This window comes from Schistocerca piceifrons, chromosome 9 (assembly GCF_021461385.2).
Source record: "Schistocerca piceifrons isolate TAMUIC-IGC-003096 chromosome 9, iqSchPice1.1, whole genome shotgun sequence".
NCBI lineage: Eukaryota > Metazoa > Arthropoda > Insecta > Orthoptera > Acrididae > Schistocerca > Schistocerca piceifrons.
In genome coordinates, this window is record NC_060146.1 from 101149153 (window position 1) to 101172839 (window position 23687).

Below are 23687 nucleotides of genomic sequence, written 5' to 3' on the forward strand. Positions count from 1 at the left end.
TGCACATCTTGTGAATGACTTCCTCCAGGATAACGACATCGCTCGACTAGAGTGGCCAGCATGTTCTCCAGACATGAACCCTATCGAACATGCCTGGGATGGATTGAAAAGGGCTGTTTATGGACGGCGTCACCCACCAACCACTCTGAGGGATCTACGCCGAATTGCCGTTGAGGAGTGGGACAATCTGGTCCGACAGTGCCTTGATGAATTTGTGGATAGTGTGCCACGAGGATGCATCAGTGCAGGAGGACATGCTACTAGGTATTAGAGGTACTGGTGTGAACAGTATTCTGGACCACCACATGGTGTCACCGTCAAATGTCGTCTGACCATGCTGGCTTCTTGTTGCCACGGAAGGTATGGAATCCAGCTAATTTTGGCCCCCTGCATACGATTCTGTTCACTGCCATTGAAAACGATTGTGAATGGCAGTGGGGCATGGTGTTTCTGTTAAAAAGAATAAACGACGTTAGATTCAAAAACAGCATGTCCAGCTGCAGTTCGGCTTCCCTTAATGGATTACCAGAGAAAACACAACAGTCCGTACCTCCTTTTATACTGTGTTCCACCTCTGATGACATCTAGTTGTCATTCTGCGTTACACAGGGGTGTCCCGATACATTTGGTGAGATTTTGTAGTTTCGTGTAACCAACACAGTGTTCCTTCTCTTTCGATCCTTCTATGCAGGTCACCGGGAGATGCAAAAATCCATACAGAAGTGATAATTGCGTCACCATAAATGATAAATGTGATTGGTGTTCCACATCGCGTGCGCCCCCACTTCCCCCACTGCACCCAAAGAAGATGTTGACGTGCCGTGCGCCCTTGGAAGTATCTGACTTGATCCTCCTTACCGGCATGAATCAAGCAATCAATTGATTAATCAAAGCTTATCATGGAGATGTAAGTGAACAGGGAGGGCAGTAGCACACAGATATCAATGGGAGCAGTCCACATTTTACTTATGTATTCTGCACTTAAGATTTATAAACAGGAAAACGAATATTAGGTACCGAAACCGGGAGGAAATAGAGCCAGAAATAGAGACCAGATTTCACATGTCATCAAGCACCATTAAAAAATAATACAAATCAATACCAAGGAAGCCACTATAGATCGAGACAAGCGAGAGAGAAATAGTAGCAATGTGGAGCGACATTGGAGCACGACAACATGTCAACTAGCCTGCAGGCTGTAGCATCTCGTCGTGTTATGCACATTGCTGCAGGCAGTTTCCTCCTGATCGCGTGGATCACGTAGATCATTTTCGTCTCGTGAACAGTAACCATCATACTCGCATTTCGAATGCTCTCAATACTTCTATGAGCCCGTGAGGCTTTAGAACCAGACTTTTGTCAACACGGTGACTGACGACGAGGTCCTTTGTGATGGACACTGACTACCCGAACGCTACATGTTAACTGCTCCAGGACACCGACGAAATCGAGACTGAGTGACTTGGCTAGGTCCTATTTAAAAACATGGTTCCAGAAAAAAAGCAGACTGTCAGGATAAACTCTTAAATGCGAGTCCCGAAGCAACTTTCCAAGACTGTTACGTTGGTGTCACCGGGCTGGTTCTAAACGCCACACACCTCCCAGGAACGTATTCCTGCACTCGTAGCGTCGTTTTTCAAACCAAGGAGCCTCCCTAACGGTCACCGCCATCTTGGTGAGCAATAAACTTATTGATTGAAAGGCGCTGAATTAAGATTAACCTGACCCAAAATTACTCCTGTACAGAGGGAACTGTGAACGTGATTTCTGGCAGACGAAGTTTGGTTTAAATTGTTACGGATTTTCTTGAGGTATGCGTATAGGTAATTGTCACTAGTTTCAAGCCTCACGCCACTAGGGTCATCTTACCCTCATGGTCATTGTCTCCATGTACTAAATTTAGCTGAAATTGCTCCTGGTGTTCCAGAGCTACGCTGAAGTAGACACACACACACACACACACACACACACACACACACACACACACACACACACACACACACCGATATATATATGTATAGATCCAGAAGGTTCACAAAACTGTAGTTCCCATGTAGCATCTACAAAGAGAAGAGAAGGAACAGATGATAAGAGTGCTCATAGGTAGTCCTCATCATGCATCCACCATCGATTTTCACAGTTGAGGTGCAGTTGGAAAGAATACACAGAGGAAGAAGTCTGTAGTGCTGCAGAGAACAGTCAGTTCAAGTCATACACTGCTCGGCTTTGAGCCTCACCTTGACACTGTCTCCTTGAGCTGCACTGTCCCGCACGTACGACGCCTCGACCGTGGCCACCACATTGGCCGAGTCGTGAGGCACTGGTCTCTTCCTGTGGATGGGCCGCCGCCGCTTGCCGCTGGAGGCTCCAGGTCGCCTCTGGGCGAGGCCTGAAGACGGCGTCGAGGCTACCCCACTGTCCACTGGACCACCTGTCTGGCCGTGTGCATTTTGGGTAGATTGGGTACTGACCTCGAGCAAAAGTGGTCGGCTCCCACTGTCCACCAATGCTCCGGCCGATGATGGTCCACTTTCCTGTGGTGTATAAGGGTGTCTTCCTGGAGGTCTGGCATTGCCTGCACCGTGATGAGAAACAGGCCCATTATTTGTGACGAAAGCTGAATTTCTTTCAAGGTGATCTCCTGCAGTGAGGATGCTTTCTGAAGTGATATATGATGGCTTTTTCCTGATGTAAAATGGCTGTGCTTCAACAGCCTGGAAAGGTCTTTGGGTATTGCTGCTAGCCCTGGAAGTGGTAGTCTGGGACTGTCTAATGTGTCCAGAGAGCTCCTCGGTAATGGGCTCTTCACTGTGTGGCTTGATAGCAAGAGGTGGTCTCCAGTCTTCACTGTAAATAATATCTGCTGTAGGCGATTCTGCATCCAGATTCCCCTTCTGAAATGTAATCTTTGGTTTCGTGTTATAACTTCCAACAGTTATTTCAAAGTTCTCTGGTACAGCTGGTCTCACAGTTTGTGCTGTTACATCTTCTGTGATGTTAATTTGTCGCTTTGCATCTTCATTCCACGTATCTGTCGTTGTTGGAGTCGTTGTTGAAGTTTCCCTGTAGCTAAAATGATTTTCTGAAGTTGTTTGGTCAATACTGGTCTGATCTGTCGTAACGCCAAAACTGTATTGGTTGCTGCTTGACTGAACTGGTTTCTTTCTTCTCATTGAACCTCTCAGGGGCGAGTGTCTTTGTTGATTCTTATATCCACTCAATCTATTCGGCTTGCTAGGTGGTTTATTGGTCATAGGCCGTTGGATGTCCTCTGTCGTGTATTCTGCACCATGATTCTGGGTTGCAGTATCTTCAGTTGCCTCTGGATATTGCGTCGTCCGTTGGTCTAGCTGGATGTTGCTCGTGATCGATGTCTGACGTTCAGTGGTTGGTTCAGGGGGTGGTCTCGTAGATCCAATAAAGTCTTCGTCGTCAAAAAAGTTGAAGATCAGCGGTCGTTCAGTCTGAAAACCACATGTTAGACTCCTAGATTCTTCCAAACAACAAAGAAATATGCTTTAAACAACAAGAATACATTAAACGATTATCTGTGGAGTGGATACCCTGAAAAGTTCTTACACATTCACAATATTGGATCACGTTTTCCGACATGTTGTACTACTCAATAGAGTTGTATTTTTTACATTGCCGAGATATGGAAGAAAGAACTATTATTGCCAGTCTAAAGCTTTTGAAAAGAGGAATCCAGTGATATAAAGCAGGTGACACTTGTTCCAAAATTCAGGCCCAAGTTCTTCACCAGCTGATATAGCTTTGGATTTTAAAACAAAAATTATCTTTCTCAGAATGCAATAGCACACTGTGTGGCATAACTGAAACAAAGAAACATGGTTTAACATTGTTCCACGAGTAATAAACGGTACAGATAGCTAGTTCAAACCCTAACAATATATATATTTCTTAAATGTTTTCCATTGTATATTTAATACAAAATATGAATTTAGTTTCACATAGAATGTTGGTTCATTACCCATCAGCATTAATTGTTGAGATGTGAAAAGTGGTACTTATACATTTCAGTACTATTATATGGCCCAACACCAAGGTCAGTAACGCACACTTGTGTGGTGGCACTCGAATCAGAGTTAAGCAGGTTCGAGTCCTAGGGATGGCTGGCAAGTGCTGGAGAGGTGCTGGCTTAAAGTTCCTGATCACCAGTCTTTGTGTGTGTGTGTGTGTGTGTGTGTGTGTGTGTGTGTGTGTGTGTGTGTGTGTGTGTCCTGCACTAAATACTTCCAAGCATGTCTACAGCTTCGAGTGACACTGTTGATAGTGAACCATCCATCAGATGGGGCTTCAAGGCCTTGGTGCTCGGGGGGGGGGGGGGGGCTTGGTGCTCACTGGAGATGGAGCCTTGGTGCTGGGGAGGGGGGGGGGGTGAGTGATAGCTTGGTGCTCAGGGGAAGTAATGCCTTGGTGCTCTGGGGAGCGTCTTGGTGCACAGTAGACGGTACCTTGGTGCTCTGTAGGGGGGAGGGGGCTTGGAGATCAGGGGAGCCAGGTCTTTGTGCTTGGGGGGGATTGGGGCCTTAGTGTTTGTAGGGCGCATGATTGGAGCTCTTTCATCATCATCGTCATCCAACATGACACCACGGCACACACATACACAACCATTACAGTCACCTACTGTTGTCAGGTACACTACATCGTGGAAGATAGGTGACTCTGCACGAAGGACAGAAAAAAAGTTTTGAACACGGCTGCGCTATCAGCGGCCGCTTACATCGTAAAATTAATGCAATAACAGCCCTCGGTCACAAAAATGAAGTCTTTTGACCTAGGTTTCGGCGACTACTAAGAGTGCCTTCATCAGAAGTAAAACACTGAAACTGGCATGCCATGTATAAAATAAATATTAAGCGATGAAGCTTTAGCCACAGAATTTTAAAAGAGTAAACATAGAATGGGCTGCTCACACATATCGAGTCCGATGCTACCGTAGCTTGACATGTGTGAGCAGCACATTGCTGTAAGCTTTCTCATGAATGAGTTGATGTACATCTCAATGAAGACTAGTGAAGCGATGCAGGAGTACTGTACCTGTTTGGCTGGTAGTTGCTCCTTCCACTCCTGCCCCTGCACGTGCTCCAGCTCATCGTAGGATGGCCGGTGGTTGGGTGGCACAGTGGTAGCTGGTCTGCTGCGGACAGGTCCAGCAGTCACTCTCTGGATGTCCTGAGCTGGTCGCGGAGGTGCTGCACAGTGAAGATCGCAGGTCACCTCGTGGTGAACAACTTGTTACACCTGTGCACACAGGCTATTTTATATTGTGATACTTAAGTGCAATTTGACAAGCCATTTGTGTCTTGAAGGATTTACTATTCTCTCCAGCTCACTGACCTACTTGTTAATCACACTTGTTAATTATAAATAATGAACATGGTTGTGGCAAATTGCTATTGGCGAAATTAGAAGGCTAGATGTGCCCTCTGCAGAAATTTAAAGTGCATTATAACTGCCTCAATTTCCACAAAAACTATCCATTTTGGATGATGGCTCAATTGGTGGTATTTACTGTACAAAATTACTGTATACCTCACTCTAAAGCAGTGGTCCTCAAACTGTGGCCATGGGCCATATGAGGTCCACATTAAGTATTCGTGTAGCCCACAATTCCCAGCCATATTTATAATATCCAAAGAGCAACTAACATTGGTTAGCTGGTAGGTTGGATGATTAAAGGGACCAAACTAGTAGGTCATCAGTCCCTTTTTCCCTGAAGAGACAGTCTACATCAGAGACAACCTACTGTGCAACCCAGGAGAAAAAAAAAGATCTACCAAAGGTCAACGAAGCCTAGATGAGGCACAAAAAAGAAGAAAAGGAGACATAGGAAAAAAGGCAGGCAAGGTGCCCTATGTAGGAAGCAGCTGGAAGCCCCCGAAAGCAGAGTGCAATGAGGTGACTAACATCCCCCATCCCAGTCACTTACCAGAGATACTCCATTCACAAACTGCCTAGGAAAGATTAGCAACACAGACAGAGCAAGAGAAGCACAGATAGACAAAAGATGAACAAGTCAAACAGACAATGTGAGAGGGGGAGGAAGAGTAAAAGAGCAGGAAGGGTGAGGGCTGGGGTGGACCACCAAGCCCAGACAGCCATAGCCCAGTCTTGGCAGAGGAAGCAATAGAGTGATCTTCCAATCCCTCAATTGGCCAATAAAGTTAAGTGGCCCTTCCTTAAAGAGAGTAGTAAAAGCCCACATCACAAATAGAATGTAAAACTAAGTCAGCAGCTGTGGCATCATCTCTTAGCACCAGGAGTAGTGAATCAGGGAGATGAAGAGTCCGCCACAGGGCTGCTAGGTTGGGGCAGTCTCGCAAAATGTGGATCAAATGGGTACCACAACAACAGTGGGGGGGGGGGGGGGGGTGAGGAGCAGGGTCCTCATTATGGAGGAGCTGACAATCAGCTAAGTACATGTGTTAAAAAAAAAAAAAGTATGGTTGATGCGGAACTGGCAAAGGATGGTAGAGTCCTTGCAAGAGGCCTACATGGAGGACCTCAACAGATTCATGGCTGCGTGTGACTTGGTTTCATATTTCTCAACAACATAGATGGCAAACGAAAATAATTTTTAGTATTTTTTAAGTATTTTTGTTGCGCTGGAGACATAATACAATTTTTATCTGGTATGAACTATTGGCATACAGACATACACACACAATTTTGCCGACCGTTGTGGACGAGTGGTTCTAGGCGTTTCAATCTGGAACCGCGCGACCGCTACGGTCGCAGGTTCGAATCGTTCCTCGGGCATGGATGAGTGTGATATCCTTAGCTAGTTAGGTTTAAGTAGCTCTAAGTTCTAGGGGACTGATGACCTCAGATGTTAAGTCCTATAGTGCTCAGAGCCATTTGAACCATTTGAACAGACAATTTCACAAATTTTTTCACTCATGTTGCCACGAAATCATGACTTACTTAATTTCATAATAAGAAAAGGTCTTTCCCACTCATGTTGTTGTTGTGGTCTTCAGTCCAGAGACTGGTTTGATGGAGCTCTCCATGCTACTCTATCCTGTGCATGCTTCTTCGTCTCCCAGTACCTACTGCAACCTACATCCTTCTGAATTTGCTTGGTGTATTCATCTCTTGGTCTCCCTCTACGATTTTTACCCTCCACGCTGCTCTCCAATACTAAATTGATGATCCCTTGATGCCTCAGAATATGCCCTACCAACCGATCCCTTCTTCTAGTCAAGTTGTGCCACAAATTTCTCTTCTCTCCAATTCTATTCAATACCTCCTCATTAGTAATGTGATCTACCCATCTAATCTTCAGCATTCTTCTGTAGCACCCCATTTCGAAAGCTTCTGTTCTTTTCTTGTCTAAACTATTTATCGTCCGTGTTTCACTTCCATACATGGGTACAAATACTTTCATAAACGTCTTCCTGACACATAAATCTATACTTGATGTTAACAAATTTCTCTTTCCTTGCCATTGCCAGTGTACATTTTATATCCTCTCTACTTCGACCATCATCAGTTATTTTGCTCCCCAAATAGCAAAACTCATTTACTACTTTAAGCGTCTCATTTACTAATCTAATTCCCGCAGCATCACCCGATTTCATTCGACTACATTCCATTATTCTCGTTTTGATTTTGTTGCTGTTCGTCTTATATCCTCCTTCCAAGACACTGTCCATTCCGTTCAAATGCTCTTCCAAGTCCTTTGCTGTCTCTGACAGAATTACGATGTCATCGGCGAACCTCAAAGTTTTTATTTCTTCTCCATGGATTTTAATTCCAACTCCGAATTTTTCTTTTGTTTCCATTACTGCTTGCACAATATACAGATTGAATAACATCGGGGATAGGCTACAACCCTGTCTCACTCCCTTCCCAACCACTGCTTCCATTTCGTGCTCCTCGACTCTTACTGCCATCTGGTTTCTGTACAAATTGTAAATAACCGTTCGCTCCCTGTATTTTACCCCTTCTACCTTCAGAATTTGAAAGAGAGTATTCCAGTCAACATTGTCAAAAGCTTTCTCTAAATCTACAAATGCTAGAAACGTAGGTTTGCTTTTCCTTAATTTATTTTCTAAGACAAGTCGTAGGGTCAGTATTGCCTCACGTGTTCCAATATTTCTACGGAATCCAAACTGATCTTCCCCGAGGTCGGCTTCTACCAGTTTTTCCATTCGTCTGTAAATAATTCGTGTTTGTATTTTGCAGCTGTGAGTTATTAAACTGATAGTTCGGTAATTTTCACATCTGTGAACACCTGCTTTCTTTGGGATTGGAATTATTATACTCTTCTTGAAGTCTGAGGGTATTTCGCCTGTCTCATACATCTTGCTCACTAGATGGTATAGTTTTGTTGGGCCTGGCTCTCCCAATGCTGTCGTAGTTCTAATGGTATGCTGTCTACTCCCGAGGCCTTGTTTCGACTTATGTTGCTTGAAATCTTGTAACATTTTTGCAACTTCGTTATGGATATGTGGAAACAGTACGTAACAATTTAGATGTCCTGGACAATTTTAACATAAAGGGATTTGTCTTTAAAATGGGAATTACACTGCAGATCAGTCAGTTCGACATGCACATGCACAACATCTCTTTCAACTGAAATGGCAAACAATCTAGAAAATAGGTGTAAGTTTGGTAGAGTCCTAAAAACGTTTGGAAAAGTATCCTTCTAATTCCTTCAAGGCCACAATGAATTCTTCAACTTTGCTTTTTTCAACACCAGTAAAGTTAGGGAACCGTAATGTGTTTGCCAGAACGCCCCTTATAGAAAGTGATTTTCTTTTTAAATTCATCCTCGACAGATCGGAAACAATTTATGTCTGACTTTCCAGTGTCTTACTGAGGGCAGTATGCAGTCAAGTCTGCTCAAATTGTGAGGTCTGTAATCGATTTCAGATGTTCTGATTTTTGTTCCTGCTCTCCTTTTTCCTTCGTAAATGGAACATAATGGGGTTTTAAAGCGAAAAAATGATCCAGGCATGCGTCTTGTCTTAATAACCGTACTTTGCAGTAATATATACTGACAGAAAATACAATTGCAGCACCAAAAACTTATTAATGTCAGTTAATGAAATTTCTGGAATGCCTTTGTAATATATTTAAGTAATTAACATTACAAGATCACAAGTTAATGTAAGTTCGATATAAGCCATTGGAAATGTTAAATGTTGGTACATTAATAACCGGTGTAACAGCCAGAACGTTGAATGCAGGCTGTCAGATGTGCGTGAATTGTATTATGTTGATGCCGGACGTCAGTTTGTGGGATGGAGTTCCATTCCTATTGCCGGCCGCTGTGACCAAGCGGTTCTAGGCGCTTGAGTCCCGAACATCGCTGCTGCTACTGTCGCAGGCTCGAATCCTGCTTCGGGCATGGATGTGTGTGATGTCTTTAGGTTGGTTAGATTTAACTAGTTCTAAGTCTAGGGGACTGATGACCTCAGACGTTACGTCGCGTAGTGCTTAGAACCATTTGAACCATCTATTCCTGTTGCACTTGGTCTGTCAATACAGGGTTGGGTAAGCTACCTGTGTATAATGCTAGATAATGTCCCATATGTGCTCAATTGGAGACATATCTGGTGATCGACTAGGCCAAGTCAACATGTCGACTCTCTGAATAGCAACAGCGGTATGTTGGCGAGCGTTATTCTGTTATGCTGTTCAGGAATGGGCTCAGCACAACAGGTCGAATCACCAGACTGTCAGACAGTTTTAGGGTGTGTGGGATAACCACGAGACTGCTCCCGCTGTCATACGAAATCACACTCCAGACTATAGCTTCAGATGTAGGTCCAGTGTGTCTAGCACACAGACAGGTTGGCTGCATGCCCTCCTTCTAACCACCACATAGCCAACACTGGCACTGAGGCAGAACCGGCATTAAAAGGAAAACAAAACAGACCTCCACCCTGCACTCCAATGAGCTCTCGGTCACCGCCACTAAAGTCGCAAATGGCGGTGGATTGGAGTCAGAAAAATGAACGCTACAGGGCGTTTGGCTCGGAGCTTTCCTTGTAATGACCGATTTGTAAGAGTTGTTTGTGTCGCTGTGGTGCCAACTGCTGCTCATATTGCTACTGGAGATACAATACGATGCACCAGAGCCATATGCCGGACGCGATGGACTTCCGTCTCAGTAGTGCCACGTGGCCGGCCGCGGTGGCCGAGCGGTTCTAGGCGCTCAGTCCGGAACCGCGCGAATGCTACTGTCGCAGGTTCGAATCCTGTCTCAGGCATTGATGTGTGTGATGTCCTTAGGTTGGTTAGGTTTAAGTAGTTCTAAGTCAAGGGGACTGATGACCTGAGATGTTAAGTCCCATAGTGCTCAGAGCCGTTTGAAGTGCCACGTAGCCGGCCAGAGCCCGGTCTTCTTGCGACCGTACGTTTTCTCGTGACCACCGCTGCCAGCAATCATGTACAGTGGCTACATTCCTGCGAAGTGTGTCTGCACCATCGCTGAAGGAACATCCGGCTTCTCACACCCCTTTGAGACGAGCTCGTTCAAACTCAGCGAGTTCTTAGTAATGGTGTCTTTGTTGCTTTAAAAGCGTTCTTACCTAGCATCAGCTCACCACGTCCAATTTCAAAGGTAAATAACGCTAATGACCGTTTTGTTTTATGTATTCGTATGGCTAGGGCTCCCCGTCGGGAAGACCGATCGCCGGGTGCCGGTCTTTCAATTTGGGCCACTTCGGCGACCTGCAGTCGATGAGGGTGATAGGATGATGATGAGGACAGCACAACACCTAGTCCGTGGGCGGAGAAACTTCCCAGACCCAGCCGGGAATCGAACCCGGGCCCAGAGGATTGACAGTCCGTCACACTGACCATTCCGCTACCGGGGGCGGACGCTCATGAACGTTACAACGTGTATTTCATTGTGATGCTACTCGCGCCACTCGTATGCGACTGTCGCGAAATATGCGTAAACTTCATCTTTCACGTGTACTAGCACGACTACCATTTTCGTTTATGTCGCACATCTCCTTGTCTCCGTTGATCCATTAAGGCCAGGGGACATCGGCTGGTACGTACTTTCCAATTCAATAATCTCTGCTAACAGCCGTACACTTTAACCCTTTCAGACCTGAATTTTTTCTGGAGACAGAAAAAAAAATTCTTTATGCTCTTACGTAATTTTTTAATGATTTTAGATGCATGCTTTGTACACATATAAGTACCTGTTTTAAGAATATACTTTGTACACTTGGCTGCTTTTTATGGACTAAAATAATTAAATTTGAAATATTCATAGTTGTAATAAATAAACTGATCAATAATTACTATGCAAAATAATAACAATAATAATAATAATACTCAATTCTGCAGTGGAATATAACCAACCAACCACTTAAGTATATTCTGGTGGTCGCAAGCTGCTGCGTACAGTCACTTTATGATATATTTATAGTTATGCCCAACCGCCAGTAGCATTTGTGAATGGTAAGAAGACTGGACATGCACATATGTGTACATGGGGTTTCCAGTGAAGAAAAATATTTCTGTTGCAGCTAATACTCAGCAAAAATTAAGGAACACAACTGTAGCCAGAGGGTCTGAAAGGGTTAAAAAACAATTAATGCCTTCTCTGCGCTATAGCAATGGAAATACTATCGAAGACAGTGCTGCCAAAGCAGTGTTACTAAACACATCCTTCCGAGATACCTTCACAAAAGAAGACAAAGTAAATATTCCAGAATTCTAGCCGGCCGAAGTGGCCGTGCGGTTCTAGGCGCTGCAGTCTGGAACCGCGAGACCGTTACGGTCGCAGGTTCGAATCCTGCCTCGGGCATGGATGTGTGTGATTAGTTAGGTTTAACTAGTTCTAAGTTCTAGGGAACTAATGACTTCCATGAGTAACGTAGAGGTAAATATCCTCGGAGTAGTGAAGCGACTTAAATCACTTAATAAAAGCGTCTTCTCGTCCAAACTGTATACCAATTAGGTTCGTTTCGGAATATGCTGATGCATTAGCTCCATATTAACAATCATATACAGCCATTCGCTCGACGGAAGATCCGTACCCAAAGACTGGAAAGTTGCACAGGTCACACCAATATTCAAGAAAGATAGCAGGGGTAATCCAATAAATTACAGGCCCATATCGTTAACGTCGATATGCGACAGGATTTTGGAGCATATATTGTGTTCGAACATTATGAATTACCTCGAAGAAAACTGTCTATTGACACACAGTCAACATGGGTTTAGAAAACATCGTTGCTGTGAAACACAACTAGCTCTTTATTCACGTGAAGTGTTGAGTGCTATTGATAAGGGATTTCAGATCGATTCCGTATTTCTGGATTTCCGGAAGGCTCTTGACACTGTACCACACAAGCGGCTCGTAGTGAAATTGCGTGCTTACTGAATATCGTCTCAGTTATGTGACTAGATTTGTGATTTCCTTCCAGATAGGTCACAGTTCTTAGTAACTGACGGAAAGTCGTCGAGTAAAACAGAACTGATTTCTGGCGTTCCCTAAGGTACTGTTATTGGCCCTTTGCTGTTCCTTATCTATGTAAACGATTTGGGAGACAATCTGAGCAGCCGTCTTAGGTTGTTTGCTGATGACGCTGTCGTTTATAGACTAATAAAGTCATCATAAGATCAAAACAAACTGCAAGACGATTTAGAAAAGATATCTGAACGGTGCGAAAAGTGGCAGTTGACCCTAAATAACGAAAAGTGTGAGGTCATCCACTTGAGTGCTAAAAGGAATTTGCTAAACTTCGGTTACACGATAAATCAGTCTAATCTAAAAAGCCGTAAATTCAACTAAATACCTAGGTATTACAATTACGAACAACTTAAATTGGAAGGAACACATAGAAAATGTTGTGGGGAAGGCTAACCACAGATTGCGTTTTATTGGCAGGACACTTAGAAAATGTAAGAGCCCTACTAAGGAGACTGCCTACGCTACGCTTGTCCGTCACAGATCCACTAAGGAGACCCTCTACACTACAGTTGTCTGTCCTCTTTTAGAATACTGCTGCGCGGTGTGGATCCTTACCAGACAGGACTGACGGAGTACATCGAAAAAGTTCAAAGAAAGACAGCACGTTTTGTATTATCGCGAAATACGGGAGAGAGTGTCACTGAAATGGTAATTTGGGCTGGACATCATTAAAAGAAAGGCGTTTTTCGTTGCGACGGAATCTTCTCACGAAATTCCAATCACCAACTTTCTCCTCGAATGTGAAATATTGTGTTGACACCGACCTACATATGGAGGAACGATCACCACGGTAAAATAAGGGAAATCAGAGCTCGTACGGAAAGATATAGGTGTTCATTCTTTCCGCGCGCAGTTCGAGATTGGAATAATAGAGAATTGTGAAGGTGGTTCGATCAATCCTCTGCAAGGCGCTTAAATGTAATTTGCAGAGTATCCGTGTAGATGTAGGTTTTATTTTATAAATAAAATATTGTAAAGTGTACGGCTGTTGGTAAAGTTTACTGTTGTAGTGATTTTTTCAGTCAGTGTGTAAAGTCGCTAGACTCTTCTTTTCGTTTCTTCAGAAGGTGTTGAAACTGACAGTGGAATAGTGCATGCGACTTCAGAAATTCTACTATTGATACCAACAATTTCTTCACGTGCTGCAGATTTAGCACAAGGTGCTTCTTAATGTACAGAGCAACGTACCCTGTCGGTCGATCATTGTAGTTTTTTTCTCTTTCATTGTCAACTAAATCTTTAATTCTTTCTGTGTCGTATTTTAATGGCGTTTCATAGCAAATTTGTAATAGCCATCCATCATACGATTGCATAACAGATAATGAGAATTCTCGTCGCTCTCCTCTGTCACTTACATTCATTTATAAAGACTTGTAACGACACATGACTAGATCATCACTTTTTGTGCAAACAGCGACTGGAGCTGTGAATGTCCTTGATGCTACGAACAAACAGGGAAGGGTTGACAGTGCTGGCGCCACGATTCTGCGAAATGAAGAGAGCTGTGCGAACTGAAAAATGCCACACCACAACACTAAATGGAAAGTCGCGCTGTTTCGGGTACTTCCGAGAAGGTCCGAGCATAGCCGAAACAGACCGAGCTTAGGGCAGCGCGTTCAGCTTGCGTGCTGTTTGGCACGCCATGTTGGTGCTTGCTGTAGAGCAAAACAGTTCGACAACCACTGCTCTAAAGTGTTTAGACAAAAATGTTAACATCGTTCCGTGACAAAGAAGATAAAATATAATAATTACATCTGTAGTCCGCTAGCCTAGTGGTGTGTGGCGGAGAGTGTGTACGACAGTCACTTCCCTGCTTCCCTGTTCTAGTCTCTAATGATCTGCATGATGAACAATTGCTAATGAACCACCACATGTGGTCGAATCTCTATAATTTTATCTTTGCGCTATTTTCGGGAAATATACGCAGGAGAAAGTAAAATGTTGGTCGAGTCTTCTAGGAACGTACGCACTCTGAATTTTAACACTAAACTATGCCATGATGGACTACGCGTTTCTTTCAGTGTCGACCACTGGAGACGCCTGAGACTCTGCGTAAAGCTTTCGCGGTTACTAAAGTAACCTGTAACGAAATGCGCTGAGCCTCTTTGGATTTCTCTATTTCGTCTATCAGTCCTATCTCGTACAGATCCCAGACTCACGAGCAGTATTTAAATGTTGTCGGACAAGGGTTCTGGTAACTACTTCCTTGCTGGATGAACTACATTTCTTGAATATTCTTACAATGAATTTCAGTCTGACATCTGCCTTACCTACCTGCGGTTAGTTTTATGTGGTCGTTTCCACTTTAAATGGCTCCTTAAACGTATTCCTAGATTTTAATTGATGTGACTGCCTCCAGTGATCGTTATAAAATCGTGTAATGATTCAATAATGCGTCTTTAGCCTTTTTATGCATAATAAATTTGTATTTTGAGGGCCAAGTGTCGATCCCTGCATCAGGGGTAGATCCTTTGCAGATCTTCCTGCATTTCGCTACAAAAAATGGTTCAAATGGCTCTGAGCACTATGGGATCGGAGGTCATCAGTCCCCTAGAACGTAGAACTACTTAAACCTAACTAACCTAAGGACATCACACACATCCATGCCCGAGGCAGGATGTGAGTGCTGTCCTGCGACCTGCGACCGTAGCATTTCGCTACAATGTTCTAGCATTACGATTTCTCTGTATAGAACTCCATCATCCGCGAAGAGCCTCATGGAACTCTCAATATTATCGACGAGGTCATTTACATACTGTGAAAAGTAATGACCCTGCAATACTTCTTTATGGTGCACCCGTAGTTACTTTTATATCTGAAGGCTACTCTCCATTAAGAGTGACGTGCTTTGTGTTCAGAATGAAATTTTCATTCTTCAGTGGAGGGTGCACTGATATGAAACTCCCTCTGAGACTAAAATTGTGTGCCAGACCGGGCCTCGAACTCGGGACCTTTCCTTTCGAATCTCGGTCCGGCACATAGTTTTAATCTGCCAGGGATTGTCATATCAGCGCACACCCCGCTGCAGAGTGAAAATTTCATTCTGAAAAAAATCCCCCACGCTGTGATTAAGCCATGTCTCCGCAATATTCTTTCTTCCAGGAGTACAAGTTTTGCAGGAGAGCTTCTGTGAAGTTTGGGACGAGACGATGCACTGCCGGAAGTAAGGTTGTGAGGACGGGTCCTGAGTCGTGCTTGGGTAGCTCAGTCGGTAGAGCACTTGCCCGGGAAAGGCAAAGGTCCCGAGTTCGAGTCTCGATCCGGCAAACATTTCCTATCTGCCAGGGAGTTTCATGCTGTGTTTTGTTTTCTAGCAAGATCTAATTACAAACCTGGTCTGGTATTCTGTATACTCATATCTTATTCATTAGGTAAAAGTACGAAACTGTGTCGAACGCCTTTTACACTGAAGAGCCAAAGAAACTGTTACAACTGCCTAATATCGTGTAGGGCCCGTGCGAGTTCGCAGACGCGCCGCAACACGACGTGGCATGGACTCGACTAAAGTCTGAAGTAATGCTGGAGAGAATTGACACCATGAATCCTGCAGAGCCGTCGATAAATCCGTAAGAGTACGAGGGGTGGAAATCTCTTCTCAACAGCACGTTGCGAGGCGTCCCAGAAATGCTCAATAAAGTTCACGTCTCGGGCATTGGTGGCCAGCGAAAGTGTGTTCCTGGAGCTACTCCGTAGCAATTCTGGACGTGTGGGTTGTCGCATTGTCCTGTTGGAACTGACCACATGCTTCGGAATGCACAATGGACATGAATGGATACAGGCGAGCAGACAGGATGCTTACATACGTGTCACCTGTTAGCGTCGTATCTAGACGTATCAGGGATCCCGTATCACTCCAACAGCACATGTCCCACACCATTACGGAGCTTCCACCAGCTTCAACAGTTCTCTGCTGACATGCAGGGTCCATGGGTGCATGAGGTTTTGTCCATACCGGTGCACGTTCATCTGCTCGATACAATTTGAAACGAGACTCGTCCGACCAAGCAGTCCAACGTCGCTGTTGACTGGCCCAGGCGAGACGTAAAGCTTTGTGTCGTGCAGTCATCAAGGGTACACGAGTGGGCCTTCGGCTCCAAAAGCCCATATCATTAATGTTTCGTTGAATGGCTCTTCTTAATGGCCCAGCACTGAAATCTGCGGCAATATGCTGAAGGGATGCACGTCCGTCGCATTTAACGATTCTCTTCAGTCGTCGTTGGTCCCTTTTCGTGCAGCATCTTTTTCCGGCCGCAGCGATGTTGGAGATCTCATTTTTTATCGGATTCCTGATAATAACGGGACATTCGTGAAATGGTCGTAAGAAAATCCCTTCATCGCTACCTCGGAGATGCTGTGTCCCATCGCTCGTGCGCGGCTACAGCATCACTGTCAGACTGTTAAATCTTGTTGATCTGTTATTGTGGCAGCAGTAACCTATCTAAGAACTGCGCCAGACACGTGTCTTATATAGGCGTTGCCGACCACAGTGCCGTATTCTGCCTGTTTATATGCATTAATGGCCATTAAAACCCCTACACCACGAAGATGACGTGCTACAGACGCGAAATTTAACCAACAGGAAGACGATGCTGTGATATGCAAATGATTAGCTTTTCAGGGCATTCACACAAGGTTGGCGCCTGTGGCGACACCTACAACGTGCTGACGTGAGGAAAGTTTCCAACCGATTTCTCATACACAAACAGCAGTTGACCGGCGTTGCCTAGTGAAACGTTGTTGTGATGACTCGTGTAAGGAGGAGAAATGCGTACCATCACGTTTCCGACTTTGTAGCCTATCGTAATTGCGGTTTATCGTATCGCGACATGTCTGCTCGCGTTGGTCGAGATCCAATGACTGTTAGCAGAATATGGAATTGGTGGGTTCAGGAGGGTAATACGGAACGCCGTGCTGGATATAACGGACTCGTATCACTAGCGGTCGAAATGACAGGCATCTTATCCGCATGGCTGTAACGGATCGTGCAGCCACGTCTCGATCCCTGAGTCAACAGATAGGGACGTTTGCAAGACAACAACCATCTGCACGAACAGTTCGACGACGTCTGCAGCAGCATGGACTGTCAGCTCGGAGACCACGGCTGCGGTTACCCTTGACGCTGCATCACAGACAGGAGCGCCTGCGATGGTTTACTTAACGACGAACCTCGGTGCAGGAATGGCGAAACGTCATTTTTTCGGATGAATCTAGGTTCTCTTTACAGCATTATGATGGTCACACCCGTGTTTGGCGACATCGCGGTGAACGCACATTGGAATCGTGTATGTGTCATCACCATACTGGCGTATCACCCGGCGTGATGGTATGGGGTGGCATTGGTTACACGTCTCGGTCACCTCTTGTTGGCATTGACGGCACTTTGAACAGTGGACGTTACATTTCAGATGTGTTACGACCCGTGGATCTACCCTTCACTCGATCCCTGCGAAACCCTACATTTCAGCAGGATAATGCACGACCGTATGTACAGATCCTATACGGGCCTTTCTGGATACAAAATATGTTCGACTGCTGCCCTGGCCAGCACATTCTCCGGATCTCTCAGCAATTGAAACCGGCTGGTCAATGGTGGCCGACCAACTGGCTCGTCACAATACGCCAGTCACTACTCTTGATGAACTGTGGTATCGTGTTGAAGCTACATGGGTAGCTGTACCCGTACACGCCATCCAAGCTCTGTTTGACTCAATGCCCAGGCGTATCAAGGCCGTTCTGGGTACTGATTTCTCATGATCTATGCACCCAAATTGCGTGAAAATGTAATCACATGTCAGTTCTAGTATAATATATTTGTCCAATGAATACTCGTTTATCATCTGCATGTCTTCTTGGTGTAGCAATTTTAGTGGCAGGTAGTGTATATCTGTATTTGAATACGAATGCTTGTACCAGTTTCTTTGGCGCTTCGGTGGACTTTGTATAATTATAGTTGCTTAACCCAGCAATTTAGTCTGATCTTGTGTCTTAATGTAAAGCTGTATTTCTTTACGTCAAAATTGTATTGTTTGGTCACGCTCTAGAAGCATGTCACCAAAATTTACTGCGTCTAGATAATTTTTTGTTGTATTAACTACTGTTGTGATTTATTTACTAAGCGTGGAATATACTTTACCTAAGCTTAATAATTTTTACTTTATATTTTTGTCGAAATAATTCTTCTCACTTTAGTCTCATGTAGAAGATTAACAGCTGTCACCTTTTTCGGCCAATCGAGAGACCCTTTCGGTGGATGTTGTTTACAAATTCACAGCCAGAGATATTTATATACTATCTGATGATGAGCTAAAATACGGAAACCGATTAGTCAAATAATAAGTACTGCAAAATATTGCACAGGTATGTCGCGTGATTTTCATTCATAATGTAGGTATAAAATATTTGACCAGCAACCGACGTAAGAGTCAGTTAACGCAAAGAGCAATCACTTCCGAGCACAGATATGCTCTTCAGCGTGGTGGAAACTGTAAATTTTGTCCTGTTATCCGGCGTGTGCGGCAGGTGGTGTATAATTAACTGCTAGCATCGAACACAATGCGAGGCGTTGTGAAGCGCTGGCGGCCGTCGTTGTAGGACTGCCAGCAACTGTGCGTTGGCCGCCATACAGCGAACCGCTGTCCGAGCAACCGTCGCGCGTACAAAAAACTGGCGACGCTGTGAAATGTTGTTTGGGAAAACACATTTTTGGACTTTGAGGTGAAAGAGACAGATTTTTGAAGCTTTCCCGGCAGATGAAAAGCTATGCCAGTAAAAGTGTCCTTACTGTTTGACCACGCCGTCTTATTGCCACGTAGACCAATGTAAATAAGCTAACAGGAGAGACACTGGTCGCTTTAGAGCGATGCAGAGGCCTTAAATAAAAGAAAGATTCAAGACTGGAATTAAAACTCATGGTTAAAGGATATCAGTGATTAGATTCGTTGATGACATTGCTATCTTCAGTGAAAGTGAAGAAGGCTTGCTTACAGGATCTGCTGTATGGTATGGACAGTATAATGAGTACAGAATGTGGATTGAGAGTAAGTAGAAGAAAGAGGAATGTAATGAGAAGTAGCAGAAATGAGAACAGCGATAAAAAAATCAGGATTCGTGATCACGAAGTAGACAAAGTTGAGGAAGTTTGCCTCGAAGAAACAGATTAGCACTGGCAAAAAGGCATTCCTGGTCAAGAGAAATCTACTAGTATCAAACATATGGCTTAATCTGAGGAAGAAATATCTGGGAATGGACGTCTGGAACACAGCATTGTATGGTAGTGAAACATGGTCTGTGAGAAAACAGCAACAGAAAAGAATCGAAGCTTGTGAGGTGTGGTGCTACAGAAGAATGTTGAAAATTAGGTGGACTGACGTAAGAAATGAGAAGACCCGCCAGGGTAGCCGAGAGCGCTAACGCGCTGCTTCCTGGACTTGGGTAGGCGCGCCGGCCCCGGATCGAATCCGCCTGGCGGATTAACGACGAGGGCCGATGTGCCGGCCAGCCTGGATGTGGTTTTTAGGCGGTTTTTCACATCCCGCTAGGTGAATACCGGGCTGGTCCTCATGTTCCGCCTCAGTTACACGGCTCGCAGACATCTGAACACTTTCGCACTATTCCATGGATTACACTCGACGCAGGCAGTTGGGGTACCTACACTAATTCCGTCTGGGGGAGGGGGGGGGGTGGCGGCAGGAAGGGCATCTGGCCACCCCTTAAACATTAACATACCACATCCGATTAACGACGGCTGAGCCTGCGTAACTGCGGGGCAAGGCTCAAGCAATAGATAGGATAGAATGTAAGGAATGAGAAGGTCCACACGAGAATTAGTGAGGAAAGGAATATACAGAAAACACTGACAAGTAGAAGGGACAGGATGGTTGGATATTTCTTAAGAGATCGAGGTACTAGACGGAGCTACAGAGGGTAAAAACTGTAGAGGGAGACAGAGATTGGAATACATGCAGCAAATAATTCAGGACGTAGGTTGCAAGTGCTACTCTGAGATGATGAGATTGGCTCAGGAGAGGAATTTGTGGCGGCAGCACCAAACCAATCAGAAGACACCGGTGAGAGAAAGAGAGAGAGAGAGAGAGAGAAAGTGAGAAAAGATCGTGACCCTCCACGTAAGTCGTACCACTCGGGTGGTATGTATGTGGCAGTCGGACTACGGCAGGTTGAAAAAAGGGAGTTAGAGAGGGTGAGATATGTGTGCGTGTGATAAACCCCTTCTCTCGAAAATTTCTCCTTCCTCTGTGTTACCACAGATGACGTGTCAATGATCTCATTTGTATTGAGATTGCAATACACACGCTAGGTGCCTACCTGCTTCCACCGCCCTGAGGTGAATGCATAAGTTCTAATTAATATTCACCATCCTGCAGACTTCTATAGTTGTTGCCCCCTGCGCAGAAAACAGCCCGTAGTTCGGGAATCTGTTATCTTCAGATTGTAATATCCTCTTAGAAGCAGAGGTCCCCATCGGTGCGATCTATTTTTTGAAACTATCTATACAGTAATGTAGGTTAAGATCCCATGTATTACACACTATAGTCATTCATCCTGGTGGGCCCACATTTACGAATAATAGACGAAAAAAATTCTAAATTTTGTGTGACACTCAATAGCGTTAAAAAGTTAAATTGGTTGCGTGTTGTAACGGATAAGATAACAGCTTTGCGTGCAAAAGGTTTTTTTTTTTTTGAATCCTTATCGGAATGACTTTGATCAACATTTTTACTCAGTTAATCACTTTAAATGTAATTTTTGAATTCCACTTCTTCCTCACATGATTCTAATCATATCAACTACTTCATTTGCTCTCATTTTTCTTCCCATCATTCTTTCTTCACTAGAAATCTTTATTTATGTGTTTTTAATTAATTTTGTGCATTAATTTCGATTTAATTACTATTGGTGTATCATCGTGTTTTTTCGACAACATTATTGCGTTCATTATATCTATGTCACATGTTGCTTGAATTTAGTTTTACTTTTCAACCTTTCTTTCATTTAAATTTTCATCTGTGCTACTTTTTCCATAGTGGAATAGGTATTTAGGTTATATTTGAAATGTTTGTATGACTATTACCGTGTACAAAAAATAGCACATCTGATAACAAAAATAAATTTTTCACGTCACTGAGAAATATAAATGGATTATTTCGTCTTTCGTTTTCTAACTGATAGATCGTAATTTTCACATAATTGAATATGATAACAGATAAATATCATTAAATTTACTTTCACAAAAATTCTGATTGGAAAGAGGATGATATAAAGAAAAATGAAAGAAAAGAACAAGTTCAGACGGCGATTAAAACGATGTGACAAAGGAAGAGAAATAAAAAATTACATTTAAACCAAGTTGAAGAATAAAAATGATGATCAAAGTCTTTTTCATAAAGATTTGAAAATAAAAAAAAATTATGCATCTCATGAGATTCGAACCCACGTCCTCCTGCATGCACAGCTGTTATTCTATCCATTATACAACACAACCACTCTCAACAATCAACTTTTATAACGCCGTTGACTATCACACAAAATTCTGAAATTTTTTTTTTTTTCGTCAAATAGTCGCAAACGAGGATCTACCAGGGTGAATGGCTGCAGTGTGTGATACCTCGGATCTTAACATACATCAGCGTACAGATAGTTTCAGAAAAGCCGATCATACTGCTGGAACGTCACCTTGTTAGCGAGGTTCTGGTGTTGTATGAATAATAAAGTTTTAAATTTGTTTTTACGGTATGCCACTCGCTTTTTATTAGCAGAATACGAGAAACTATACAGTTATGTTCCACTCTATAAATCACAAATAATCTCCATTCTTCAGATGCTCATAAAAAATAAACTCAGCCATTCACTGTTTTAAAATCGTTTTGCATTATGCTGTGTAGAAGGACACGGGGGACAGCCTATAATGACGAACACTGATTTGTCTACCTCTCAGATGCAACGGCGACATATTTAAAGTGACACTACAGATTGGCCACACACAATAACGACTATGTTTTGCTCCTTGCCTTACGTCACGCAAATACTCGTAGTTCCCAACTGGAGGTCCATCCGCCAAATCCGCAGACACACGGCTGCACTGAGCTTTTAGATAGTTAGTTAGTGCCTCGGGACAGTGTCTCGGCGAGTGTCTGACGACTCATCTACAGTCACCGCCAAGAACAGCCATACTGTACAAGTCATGTTAGTTATCGTTCACTATATGTGGGACTGTACTAGAGTTAACGACAGATCCGTACAAGTGAAAATTGGAACTGTTTTGCCACACACAAATTTTATAGGCCTATTAAGTATCGTGCAAACTTCTACTAATAAGTCACTGTAATCTCTTGCTAATCTATGTTGCCATCTCGTTTTGCAACAGCTCTTGCCTAACCCTATTTGTCCGTGTGACGAAACTATATAGTTGCATAGTTGCAGCGTCAGAACAGAAACTACTTTCAATGGAAGGGGTTCTCGTTGCATGTATGTGTTTGACACCGTGTGCATTTGGCAAACACAACATACACTCATGCTCATAAACTAAGGATAATGCTGATACCTGGTGAAACAACGCTCTGGTGGTCGGTTTGCGGGTTTAAACCACCTCGGGATATGACCATGCGGTGTATTTGACCTGCGGTGGTCACACGGTGGCGCTGGCAGCAGAGGTGTGTTGGTGCATGTCAGAGTACGCTGCAGCGAGTAAGTGTGCAGATGTTTCAGACGTGCTAATGGTGACTGTGTGTTGAAAATGGTTCAGAGAATACATATTGATGACGTTACGAGGGGAGAATACTAGGGCGACTGGAGGCTGGTCAAACACAGCAGGTCGTAGCACGGGCCCTCCGTGTGCCACAAAGTGTGATCTCACGATTATGGCAACGATTCCAGCAGACAGGAAACGTGTCCAGGCGCTACAGTGCGGGACGTCCACAGTGTACAACACCACAAGAAGACCGATATCTCACCATCAGTGCCCGCAGACGGCCACGGAGTACTGCAGGTAACCTTGATCGGGACCTCACCGCAGCCACTGGAACAGTTGTCTCCAGACACACAATCTACAGACGACCGAACAGACATGGTTTATTCCCCCAGAGACCTGCAAGGTGCATCCCACTGACCACTGGTCACAGTAGAGCCCATAAAGCCTGGTGTCAAGAACACAGCACGTGGTGATTGGAACAGTGGTCCCAGGTTATGTTCACGGACGACTCCA

At 44.1% G+C, this 23687-nt stretch overlaps 1 protein-coding gene across 1 annotated transcript in view; it reads right to left on the bottom strand.

Moving 5' to 3' along the window:
- LOC124716733 (mucin-5AC) overlaps nt 1–23687 on the bottom strand; it is a 93215-nt gene that overhangs the window by 36904 nt on the left and 32624 nt on the right. The window contains exons 5-6 of the mRNA XM_047243277.1: nt 5062–5216; nt 2238–3464 (exon numbers count right to left, since the gene is read on the bottom strand). Of these exons, the coding sequence (XP_047099233.1) occupies nt 2238–3464; nt 5062–5216 (1382 nt within the window). The remainder of the gene's footprint in view (nt 1–2237; nt 3465–5061; nt 5217–23687) is intronic.